At 40.8% G+C, this 12,265-nt stretch overlaps 2 protein-coding genes across 2 annotated transcripts; both read right to left on the bottom strand.

The window, feature by feature from the left end:
• Positions 1–2,783: 2,783 nt before the first annotated feature.
• LOC118647475 lies at positions 2,784–5,934 on the bottom strand. Its single transcript, XM_036292497.1, has 2 exons — positions 3,811–5,934; positions 2,784–3,587 (listed from the first exon to the last, which is right to left on the bottom strand). The coding sequence occupies exons 1-2, from the start codon at positions 5,932–5,934 to the stop codon at positions 2,784–2,786; spliced, it is 2,928 nt and encodes a 975-aa protein (XP_036148390.1).
• Positions 5,935–11,717: 5,783 nt separating this feature from the next.
• Positions 11,718–12,173, bottom strand: LOC118647474. Its single transcript, XM_036292496.1, has one exon. The coding sequence runs from the start codon at positions 12,171–12,173 to the stop codon at positions 11,718–11,720; it is 456 nt and encodes a 151-aa protein (XP_036148389.1).
• Positions 12,174–12,265: the final 92 nt, after the last annotated feature.

The following is a 12,265-nucleotide window of genomic DNA, read 5'->3' as shown; positions in this document are numbered from 1 at the left end:
ATTTATTATTTTCAGTTGATGACGAGGAGTCCGAGTATGACAGCGATGAAGATCTGGAAAATGAAGAACATGTATAACATACAGAATATAAAACCGATTAATTATTTTAATATTTGCTACAAATAAAATTTATTTTTTTTTTTATAAAAATTAATATTTTTTGAGTTGACTTCTAACTTTTTGATAATAGTTTTTGAAGTCCCCCTTGATTAATCAGATAAATCGTCAGAAATGCTTTAAAATATGTACGGTGTGAAAATCAAAAGAAAAGCGATCGATGCTGCGCCGCGCGCCGAAATACGCTCTTGCACTTCGCACCCGATTTTGTCATAATCTCTTCTAACACTTTAACTTTTAACACTTTGCACATACTTTGCTCTATACGTAAACAGTGTAAATTTAAATTATCAGAAGTTTTTTTTTAAATGTAAATTTTCCGATATTTTTCGCAATTTTGGTAGCTTTTGACAACCTTTTAGCTTCCACTTACTTTTCTGACAATTTTTTTATTGCTTTTTCTCATGATCCTCGATATCTAGGTAAATTTTAAGCCGTACACATCGACAGTTTTTTTAGTTGAAAAATTTACACGTTTGATCGTCCGCCCACGCACTTAGCTTCCAGCGCGCCTTCTGACGGTCGGGCTTTCGCTTTGCTGGCAGCAATCAAACTTTTTCTAGGTAAAATATTTTATGCACCGAGGCATGTCGCACCCCATGTAGCCAGCTCTTAGACTATATCTTTCCACCGCACGCAAAGCCAACAAGCCGCTTAGGCGCGTACTCTCGTTTTCCATAGCAATTGCATTTGTTTTTTAATTACTCCTGCCTGTAGTCCTTGGTGGGATGTAGGACGCGAAAACTCTTGCCGCGACAAGAAACGACGCGATAGCCCATTATTCTTTTGCTTTTACAGAAAAACAGTAAATTGATTTAATGAAAGCCTTATTTGATTTTAAAAAATCAAGTCGAACAAATTACGGTAAAATATAAAAAATAAAGGTAACTCATCGCATGTATTTAATACTTTCTCTTTGTTTTTTTATAAAATTATTTTTAAATATTAACTTTTATGTTAGTTATCTTAATAATATTTCTGTACATTATTTTGCACATTTTACTATATTATTATGTTCGCGCGTGCGTAGAGTAAACGCGATCGCACGGGGAGAATTGCCGGGATCCGTCCCGATAGAGACGCGAAGTGAGTGGTCAGGAATGCGGGAGGTTTACGGGAGGTGATAGGAATAAAGAGGAGGCGTTGATGTCACTCACACTGAATTATTTATTCAAAACCGAACGCTCGAAGCGAGGGGCGAACCGTATCTTTTACAATGTGTCGGATATCTTGATACGTCCTGATATTGCGTTGCCTAATCGACGCGGAAATCTTGCAGAGCCACGAGATCGAGGCCCTCGCGAATCCGGAGATCTTGCGCGCGATCCGACAGAGATCTTGTACGCGAGGCAGAGAACGTTCGCGGGAAAGATACGGTCACCTGCGCACGGACGTAGCACTCACAACATTCACGCGGTTATGAAAATTAAGAAATGCTTGTGTTGTGTATATCGGCGACGACAATCTAATGTCGGCACCGTGGTTGAGTTCATCAATGAGTTTTTTTACGTGATTTATTTAACACATATATGTGAAGAACTGTTTATTAAGTCACATTATACACAACGTCCTTTCACGTTATTGTTCACATCTACATAGTTAATTAATAGTCCGCGTTATTGTTCACATCTAAATAGTTAATTAATAGTTCGCGTTATTGTTCACATCTAAATAATTAATTAATAGTTCGCGTTATTGTTCACATCTAACTAGTTAATTAATAGTTCGCATAAATTTACGCGTTTATGCCCGCAGCAACGCCTGGGGGATCGAAGCCCTGAGCCGCTGTAACGACGCGAAGGATGATACGTTTCACCCTGAATCCGCAGTTCGCACACGGTTCTAGAAGAATATTCGATTGTTGTCCGAATGATCTGGCTGTGATCTGAATGATCTGACTGTTCGTGGTCGAATGCCGCGAGCTGTTCCCGCATAACCGATTCCTAGCCGAACCTCCCCCATATCCCCGCTCCTTGCCGGATCCTCCTCACATAGCCAGGATTCGTTGCCGATCCCGCCCATTGCCAAATTTTCCTATTGTCTCGAGTGACGTCAGGAGAAGGGGGTGCGGAGACTCTCAGACTACGTCGCATGATCCCGTGCCTGCCCGCGCACGCACGTGCCTGCAACTCGAATCTCGAATATTCCTTTGCTTAGAAACATGTGCGAACAATTTGCTGAACTCGACCGCGTGTCGTGTACGACCGTATACGCACCATACTCCCCCCGTTGCGAGGGTACGGAGCAATGAATTCATAGATCTATGAATATCGCCTTGTATATCTGAAATGTTCGCATATATTATCGGCATGCCGTCGCATATAATAGAGTTCGCATTGTTTTCGCATAATAACGTACAATCATCGCTTAATAATATTCGCATAACATTTTTACAATATTTACATTTTGGTATTTTAATTGCACGTTAGTTCCGGCATCGCCTGGGGAATTCTGATCCTGAGCCGGATATATATTTTTATTGTTTTAACGCACAGCAACGCCTGGGAGTGTACACACTCTGAGCTGTGGTCATTGCGCACGGCGACGCCTAGGGGCAAGCCCTGAGCCGTGTGTCTTATGATTGTGGCCGCGCCTAAGAGCTAAAGCTCTGAGCCGTATTCTGTGTAAATAATCTTCGGTTTTACGCGTTGGTTCGATGGTTAAACTCACTGCTCGACTGGAAGGGGGCACAAATATTTCGTAGCTCGCCTGACCAGCCCGTGTGCTGTTTTAACATCGGCCACTCGTACTATGCCATCGTCACCTGGGTATATTTTGCTAATTCTACCTAATATCCATTGTGTGGAAGGTAGATTTCGTTCTTTTATAAGAACGATGGTTCCAATTTTGATGTTGGATGACCCCTTGGACCACTTACTCCGTTTTTGCAGCTCATTTAAATATTCTAATTGCCAACGCGACCAGAAATTTTGTCGAACTTTAGTAATGTGTTGCCACGTGGATAATCGATTTGCTGCAACAGAAAGAAGCTCGCCTTCCGGGAGTGATATTATGGGTCTACCAATTAAGTAGTGGGCCGGCGTAAGCGCGAGTAAGTCGTTCGGATCTGAGGATAAAGCGGTAATGGGTCTGGAGTTGAGGATACCTTCAATTTCGATTATAAAGGTGTTAAATTCTTCGAATGTGAATAGTAGATCCCCCACCACGCGTTTCAAATGATGCTTAAAAATTTTTACGGTGGATTCCCATAGTCCACCGAAGTGGGGGGCGGCGGGCGGTATGAAATGCCACGATACGCGGTGTTCGACTGAGTACTTGTTTAACAATTCCTTGTGTTCATTCGAATTAAACAAAGCATAGAGCTCCTTTAACTGATTATTTGCACCGACAAAATTGGTCCCGTTGTCAGAATAAATATGATTAGGTAAGCCCTTCCTTGCGACGAACCTCCTTAATGCCGCGAGAAAACCTTCAGATGACAAATCGCTTACGGTTTCGAGATGTATTGCCTTTATACACATGCAAACGAACACACACACATAGACTTTAATACGGTTTCGATTCCTATGTTTTTTTCTCTTTGATGTAAAAAGGTCCGCAAAAATCAATGCCGGTGTTGGAGAAAGGTATTGTTTCGCGCACGCGAGGGGCCGGAAGGTTTCCCATTTTATAATCGGCCGTCTGGGCATTGAATTTTTGGCAACGCATACACGTACGTATTATTTTTCGAACCTGATTTCGGCCGTCGAGTAGCCAAAATCTTTGTCTCAATGTATACAGTGTCGTTTGAATGCCTGTGTGATAGTACCGTTCATGTATTTCCCGAATGATTTGATCGGTGATTCGATTACGGCTCGGAAGGAGAATCGGATGTTTCTGCGAGTATGTTAATTCTGACGTTTGAAGACGACCGCCGACGCGTAGTAGGCCGTTTTTATCAATAAACGGATTTAGATTGGCAAACCTACTTAGATGCGATTGGTTGTTATTTAATTTCTTAAATTCATTGGGAAATTGTGATGCTTGAAGCAGTCTTATTATCTGAATTTCAGCTTCATTTATTTCCTTCGGAGATAACAGCCCTTTATATGTATTCTTAGGCCGAAATCGGAGACAATAGGCTACGACTCGGCACGACCTCGAGTACGAGGAATATCTTTCTAATATACTGAAATCTCTTGTGGTCGTTGTTAAACAAATATTTTTTCTTAATTCTATGATTTCGACCGTTCGCAAAATCTCGTGAGGCCAAGCGTTTTCACCCTTACTTAACCACGAAGGTCCTACTGTCCATGTATTATTTTGTAAAAACGCGTGGGGTAATTGCCCCCTCGAAATCGCGTCAGCTGGATTATTTTCGGTTCTTATATGACGCCATTCGACTAAATTCGTGATTTCTTGTACTGCCGCAACGCGATTCGCGACATAAGTCTTAAGTGCGTGTGGAGGTGTTCTCAACCAGTGTAGTACAATGGTCGAATCGCACCAAAAGATAATCTTATTAAATTTAATATTTAATGCGCTGATGACTTCTTTGTATAACCGGGCTAGAAGCAACGCACCGCATAGTTCGAGTCGAGGAATTGTAACTGTTTTTAGTGGAGCTACTCGCGATTTCGCGCACAACAGTCTAACGACTATACCTCCTTCCCGTCCGACGGATCGAACGTATACGCATGCACCGTATCCCGTGACACTGGCGTCGCAGAATCCATGTAATTGAGCTTCGCAGTATTCTTCCAAGAATAATTTACGGTCAAAGGTGATTTGATTTAATGATTCTAATTGTCTGGTGTATTCTGTCCACTCCGTGTATATAGATTGTGGTATCGACTCGTCCCATTGAACCCCACTTTTCCACACGTCTTGAATTAAACGCTTGGCGTACAGAACTACCGGTCCTAGCAGGCCTATTGGGTCGAAAATTTTCGCTATTTCAGATAGTATTTTTCTTTTTGTTACGATACCGGTGATTTTAATCGCGTGAGTTGAATAATATATTTTATCGTCGCGAGTGTTCCACGAAATGCCGAGGGTCTTCAAATTTCGTTCATCCGCGAATACATAACTAGCGTGTAGTGCGTGGTTGGGTAAATCATTTATTATTCGCGCGTCATTTGAAGCCCATTGTCGAATGGGAAAGCCGCCGCGTGATAACAGTGCTATAATCTCGTTTCTAATCGCTCGAACTTGTTCAATGGATTTTCCGCCGGTTAATAAATCATCCACATACATGTGATTCTTAAGAACTTCTGCCGCGTTCGGATATGAATGGCCTTCGTCGTCCGCGAGTTGATGGAGAGTGCGAATTGCTAAGTACGGTGACGACGATACGCCGAATGTAAGAGTGTTCAATTGATATGTTCTAATTTCGCCTTCCTCGCGCCATAAAATCCGTTGGAATCTACGGTCGTCATCGTGAATTAGCACTTGACGATACATTTTTTCGATATCCGCCGTGATTACGTAATTGTACGTACGGAAACGAATTAAATGTGTAAAGATTTTGTCTTGTAACGTAGGTCCTATCATTAGCGCGTCATTTAATGATACACCGTTCTTGGACTTAGCCGACGCATCGAACACGACGCGGACCTTGGTCGTATTACTTGAATTTTTTACAACGGCGTGGTGTGGCATGTAAAATCCGTCGTCCTCGGGGGAATTTACCAACGATATGTGATTCAATCTCTTATACTCGTCGATTACTTGCGTGTATTCTTTTTTCAAACCCGGATTTTTATTCAATTTGCTTTCTAATGTCAATAAGCGTTTAAGTGCGACGGACCGCGACTCGCCTAAATGAATATTCGAATCGTTAAATGGTAAATGAACTACATATCGCCCGTTGTCCATCCGGGAAGTGTTGTTCGCGTAATGTATTTCACATTTAACGTCCTCGTTTGATTTTGGTTTGTCGATCGCGATTTCCTCGATATTCCAAAATTTCCGTTAATTGTTTGTCTAGCTTCGTTAAGTAAGACGTCGACGTTTTTGCCGATGTTTGAGATGGAGCGCTGCCGGCAACAACCCATCCCAAGCGCGTTTTTTGTAAATATAAGTCGTGATTGTTACGCGATAAATTAATCTGACCGACTGAGAAGAGAGAGAGGGTGGCGCCCGAGCCTATTAATAGGTCGACCGGACGTGGTACGTAAAATTCTGGGTCGGCAAGTCTTATGTTCGACGGTATTTCGATCGAATTTCTCGGGAAAGTTTCTGCAGGAATTAAGTCTGTAATTGTCGGCAACGTTAAGCACGTTAGATTCCTTTCAAAGTTGTCGTGGGTTGCGTGTATCGTGATTTGTACTATACCCTTTGAAATAGATTTCATGGTGTCGACTGCGGTGATTGGTAACGATTGTGGAATTGTATGCAGCTTTAGACGTTTTACGATGGTCTCCGAAATAAAATTCGCCGTCGCGCACGTGTCTAATAACGCACGACACTTGACAAGTTCCCGTTTATTATTATAAACGTATAATGAAGCGCTCATTATTAATTGTGGTGCAAATTCGGGCGTCAAAGTCGCGAGACTCGACTTGCACCCCCCACCGACCGCGTCTAGTCATTCGGTTTTAGTTTCTGTTAATGGAGTGTCGGGCTTCTTAGCCGACGCGTAATTGTCGTCGTGCAGGAGAGTATTATGACGCCTTTTGCAAACCGTGCAATTAGAGAATTTACACTGACTACCTCTGTGCGATCGTAAGCAATTATAGCACAGTTTTGCTTTCTTTACCGTTTCTATACGCTTCGTAACCGGCCACTGCTTAAATTTATCGCAGAGGTAAAGCGGGTGTGTCTTTGTTTTGCATGCTACACATTTTCGCGATGCATCAAGCACAAATGCCTTATTCGCGATGTAGTTATGTTTTTTCTTGTTTGCAGTTTCGGTCGCAGATTTCTGTGAATCGATAGTCTTGCCCCTTTCGCGCTTCGATACGCATACCGCGGTCTTGTAAATAAATTCGTATAATTGCTCAAGCTTAGGAAATTCGTCTCTATCGAGAGTTGTCTCCCACTTGTCTAGCGTGTTCTTCGGCAGCTTGGATTCTACTATGTGCGTTATCATTTCAGATCCGACCGAGACACCTAGCGCACTTAAAGAGGCAACATGTTGTTGAGTATCATCCGCGAGTCTGGTCAAATTGTTGGTGGTTTCCTTGTCTATCGCGGGTAAATTTAATATCGCGGACAAGTGTCTAGATATTAAGACGCGTTTTACCTCATACGCGCGCTCTAATAATTCCCAAGCGCGAGAATAATTTATTCCATCGATTGTGAAAATTTTTAATTTATTCGCTGCGTCTCCGATTAACGCAGATTTCAAATACTCTAGTTTGTCGATGTCGGACAAATCTGTTTGCGCGCCTATTAAATTGTTAAACGCGTTTTTAAACGATAACCAGTTCTCGAAGGTTCCGTCGAAAGTTGGTAAGGGCGCTTCGGGTAGCTTGACGCGTCGTCTCTTAACCGGCGGCGAACTCGCCGTATCAATGCTTCGATTTGCATTACTGGCCGTACTAGCGTTCGAAGTCGAAGTGTCCGCCGTATTCGTAATGCGTTCGATTTTACTCGCGAGAGTATAAAAACGTTCTTGAATATTTTCGAATTCGGTTTGATGACTGTCGCTCGGATCTAATACTGCGAGCTCGTCATTATGGTCCTCGTATGCTCGATACAACTCAGTCAAACGCGCGGATCGCAACTTTAAAGTGGTATCATCGATTTTGCCCTTCTCGACCGCGTTTGCTAAGGTAGTTATTTGGATCTTTAGGGACGTTCGTTTCTGGATAAGAAGTTTGATTCTATCGGCCATTTTGGCTTTAGGAACTGAACGACTCACCGCTTCTCGAAAAGAATAATGTGTGCAGCCGCCGCTTGTGCGATGTCCCGACGCTTCGCTTCTTTAGATAAGTGCGTCTCGTATCGCCGCTTTAGGTGGAATCCGCTTCGTGTGACCGCTTCAGATCGTGTCTTGAATTTTCTTGAGGAGATTCACACCTCACAGGAGGCACCAAAATGTTGTGTATATCGGCGACGACAATCTAATGTCGGCACCGTGGTTGAGTTCATCAATGAGTTTTTTTACGTGATTTATTTAACACATATATGTGAAGAACTGTTTATTAAGTCACATTATACACAACGTCCTTTCACGTTATTGTTCACATTTACATAGTTAATTAATAGTCCGCGTTATTGTTCACATCTAAATAGTTAATTAATAGTTCGCGTTATTGTTCACATCTAAATAATTAATTAATAGTTCGCGTTATTGTTCACATCTAACTAGTTAATTAATAGTTCGCATAAATTTACGCGTTTATGCCCGCAGCAACGCCTGGGGGATCGAAGCCCTGAGCCGCTGTAACGACGCGAAGGATGATACGTTTCACCCTGAATCCGCAGTTCGCACACGGTTCTAGAAGAATATTCGATTGTTGTCCGAATGATCTGGCTGTGATCTGAATGATCTGACTGTTCGTGGTCGAATGCCGCGAGCTGTTCCCGCATAACCGATTCCTAGCCGAACCTCCCCCATATCCCCGCTCCTTGCCGGATCCTCCTCACATAGCCAGGATTCGTTGCCGATCCCGCCCATTGCCAAATTTTCCTATTGTCTCGAGTGACGTCAGGAGAAGGGGGTGCGGAGACTCTCAGACTACGTCGCATGATCCCGTGCCTGCCCGCGCACGCACGTGCCTGCAACTCGAATCTCGAATATTCCTTTGCTTAGAAACATGTGCGAACAATTTGCTGAACTCGACCGCGTGTCGTGTACGACCGTATACGCACCAGCTTGGCAGGATCGGATGAATTAATAACTCAATCGCACTATCACGGCGCGAATGATAGGGAAAGGCGGAAGTGAATCCCCGCAGCTAGGATCGGCGGAAGACGGGAGAGATCTGCTGGACGATCTGATTTAGGTGCCGGGCTGCGAGAGACTGACGAATTATGCATCGTAAAACAATTACGATCGGAGGCAAGAAAAGGGGCGGTAGGGAACCGATATCGAGACTTATTTGGGCATGGATTCGGACGTGCTCTTTTTTGGGTATGTTTATTTGCATAGTTACCGAGATGCATAGTTACCGGTGATGAGAGCAAACGAAAATCGCGCGCGTGAGGAGCTAGTGACAGCGCCGCGCGACTCGGTGCATCGAAGAAATGAACTACCAGGAGCTCGATGGCTGTCAGGAGCTCTCACTACTCGCGGATAAAACAGAACCGATAAAAGGGGAAAAGTTAAAACTCTTATATAATTGTTATAGTCTCGAACAATTATTATTATTAATTTTGTTATATTTATCATGTTTATATAGATGCTACCACAATATGAACAGAAATTTCGTTTGAATTGATTAAAATCAGACAAATTCAAAAATTGGCTCCTACCTGTTGATGATGACCCAACAAGAGCAGCATGTAAATGGTGCAAATGTACTATTACTGCCAAATTAACCGATATTGATAATCATTCGAAAAGTGGAAAACATAAAAACATCAGCTCCATTTGGTCCATCATTTGGGCAAAAAAAGATTAATGTTCAAAAAAAATCTAAGAGGAGAACAATTGCAGAAAGTAAATTAGCTATGTTCGTGTGCGTATATTCAGCAATGCCTATTGACCATCTTAGATTGGAGAGTTATGTCATAATGTATTTTGGAAATCTGAAGCAGCTGCTCAGTTGAAGCTTTATAGAACCAAATGTAGTGGTATCATTTAATGTGCTTTGTATTCTCATTTCCAATTGGATTTACTACACTCAATCAATATTAATTTTAATAAATTTAGTTTATTTTTAGACGAATCAACAGATCTTACAATAAAAAAGCTTTTAGGTATTGGTACAAGATATTTTGATAATATTAACGATAAAATTGTTTTAACTTTTTTTACTTTAGTACAGTTATCTTCATGTGACGCAAACTCAATGGTAAACGCAGTAAAAGAAACTTTAGCATTATACAAATTGCCTTTACATAATTTAATAGGTATTGCTACTGACAATGTTAGTGTAATGATAGGTATTAATAATGGTTTATATAAAAAATTGAAAATTGATGTTCTTAATTTAGTACTGATCAAATGTGTATGTTATTCCTTGCAATTAGCTATGTCACAAGCTTCAGTTGAAACATTACCAAGAAATATTGAGTTCATGATTTTAGAAATTTATACATGGTTTTCAAAATTATCTATAAAACAAGAACATTTTAGAAATATATTTAAAGCAATTAATGATGGCTGTGAACCAAAAAAAATTGTGCAAAGCTACAAGACACAATGGTTATCAATTGAAAAAGCTGTGAATAGAATAATTGAGCAGTATTTAGAATTTAAAACTTATTTTGAGACTGTAAAGGTTACTGAAAACTGTTACACTGCTGAATTATTGTATAACTTATACAATATTAAAAATAAATTTAATTTGGCATATTTCTTGTTCTTACATCCAGTGCTTAAGGAAGTATAACAAGTAAACAAAACTTTCGAAAGTCAAAATGCTGATCTTTTAAAACTGTTTAATGATCTTAGTCTTTTAATATCTTCAATTGCTAAACGTATTATGTTACCACCGTGTAAGCTTGATCCTTTGAATCATGATATATCTAACTACTTAGACAAAAATCCATATTTAGGCCATAATTGTGAAAATAAATTAAAGCAGTTGTTGATGAATTTTTCGCCTTGCTGGTTGATGTGATTGCTGATAAGTTGAAACCGAAGAAACTTGCTTGTAAATTTCTTATAAAGTTTATTAAAAGAGCGTTTCTTACACGTGTCGAGTTGTAACGTGGTTAGTACAAGAGAGCTTGCGAGTCGCAGATGCGCGCGCCGAAGCGCTAGGTGAACGACGAGATAGACCGAAGTTTTACGAAGATGCGCGAGCCAGCGACAGATCGATGGATGCAGTCGATAACTATTGCGCGAAAAAATTAATTTATCGTACAGCAGCTAAAGTCAGATAAAATTATTGATCGAGTTTGTTGGACTCAGGGTGAAAATGTATGTAATGAGAGTGAATGAGAAGAAGGATACCAAAAAGGCTAAAAGTGTCAAGAGCAGCGTCCTCGCGCGAACTATAACATTCGACGATTATACGCGCTGTCTCCGCGAAGAGATCGAACTAACACATCGCCAGTCGTGCATAAGATCCAACTTGCACGAAGTATATACCGTATCCGAAAAGAAAATCGCCCTGAGTCCATACGACAACAAACGATATATCGTACCGGACTCGACCGAGACTTTGCCGTGGGAACATTGGTGGATACCTTTGTAGTATATTTAATATTAAACACATATTTCATATTTGTATATATTTTATATCGCGTATTTTACATTTTACATATATTTTTATAGTTTTACATTTTGTACTGTATATATTATCCATTTTACGCATATTTTATGTATTTTATATTTCTGCGTCTTTTATATTTTATATTTCACACGTATTTTTATATATCTAAAACTCGTACGAAATAAGATTCTTACATGTATAACGTATTAAGAATGATGGAGGGATAATAAAGATACTCTTTATTATGTATCATAAAAATTTATTTGTATATTTTATACATTGTACTTTTATATGTTTATAATAAATAAACTTTTTTTTCTGTATGAATCAAATGACATTGTCTTTGTGTATCCATGAATTGTGTGATCCATCGAATCCCAACCACTTTACATAGACCTCGTCTTCCTTCCTGCGTAATACTTTCTCCACAAGAAATACATCCGGATGAGTCGCGCAATGCAATTCGTGTTCGTAGAACGCTCCAGATATAGATTTTCCGCGATAATCCTCGAGTAGATAGGTTACGGGATTGGTATGCTGAACTTCAATGATCTTAAACGCCTCAGTCGTCCAATTTGGTGTATAACTCTTTTCAAAGACAGTTTTGTACTTGCTTACGCGTACAGAGTCACCCACTTTAAATTTCGCCGGACCGGCAATCTTTATAGCTTTGTATACTGTAGCCAAGAGTCTTTCAGCTACCGCGGGCGTTACATCAACGGGTTGCATATCAATTGTTCGATGCTTTCGGGTATTGTAATTAGACACGAGACGTGGTAACATGTCGATTCATTTGTAATTGCCGTTGAACGTAAATTGCTTCCACGTGTCGTTTTTCAGCGTGCGATTGAATCGCTCAACAACTGACGCTTTCA

The sequence above is a fragment of the Monomorium pharaonis genome, chromosome 9, assembly GCF_013373865.1.
Source record: "Monomorium pharaonis isolate MP-MQ-018 chromosome 9, ASM1337386v2, whole genome shotgun sequence".
In the NCBI taxonomy this organism is placed as follows: domain Eukaryota; kingdom Metazoa; phylum Arthropoda; class Insecta; order Hymenoptera; family Formicidae; genus Monomorium; species Monomorium pharaonis.
Note: the sequence above shows the minus strand (reverse complement) of the source record. Positions and strands in the feature narration are given on the sequence as shown.

Bases quoted from the DNA above. Each gene is read 5' to 3' on its own strand.
- LOC118647475 (XM_036292497.1), bottom strand. From the start codon at position 5,934: ATGGACAACGGGCGATATGTAGTTCATTTACCATTTAACGATTCGAAT. The intron at 3,588-3,810 runs GTTCGAAAAATA...ATGTGTATAAAG, and splicing joins TACTCGACGGCCGAAATCAG to GCAATACATCTCGAAACCGT.
- LOC118647474 (XM_036292496.1), bottom strand. From the start codon at position 12,173: ATGTTACCACGTCTCGTGTCTAATTACAATACCCGAAAGCATCGAACA.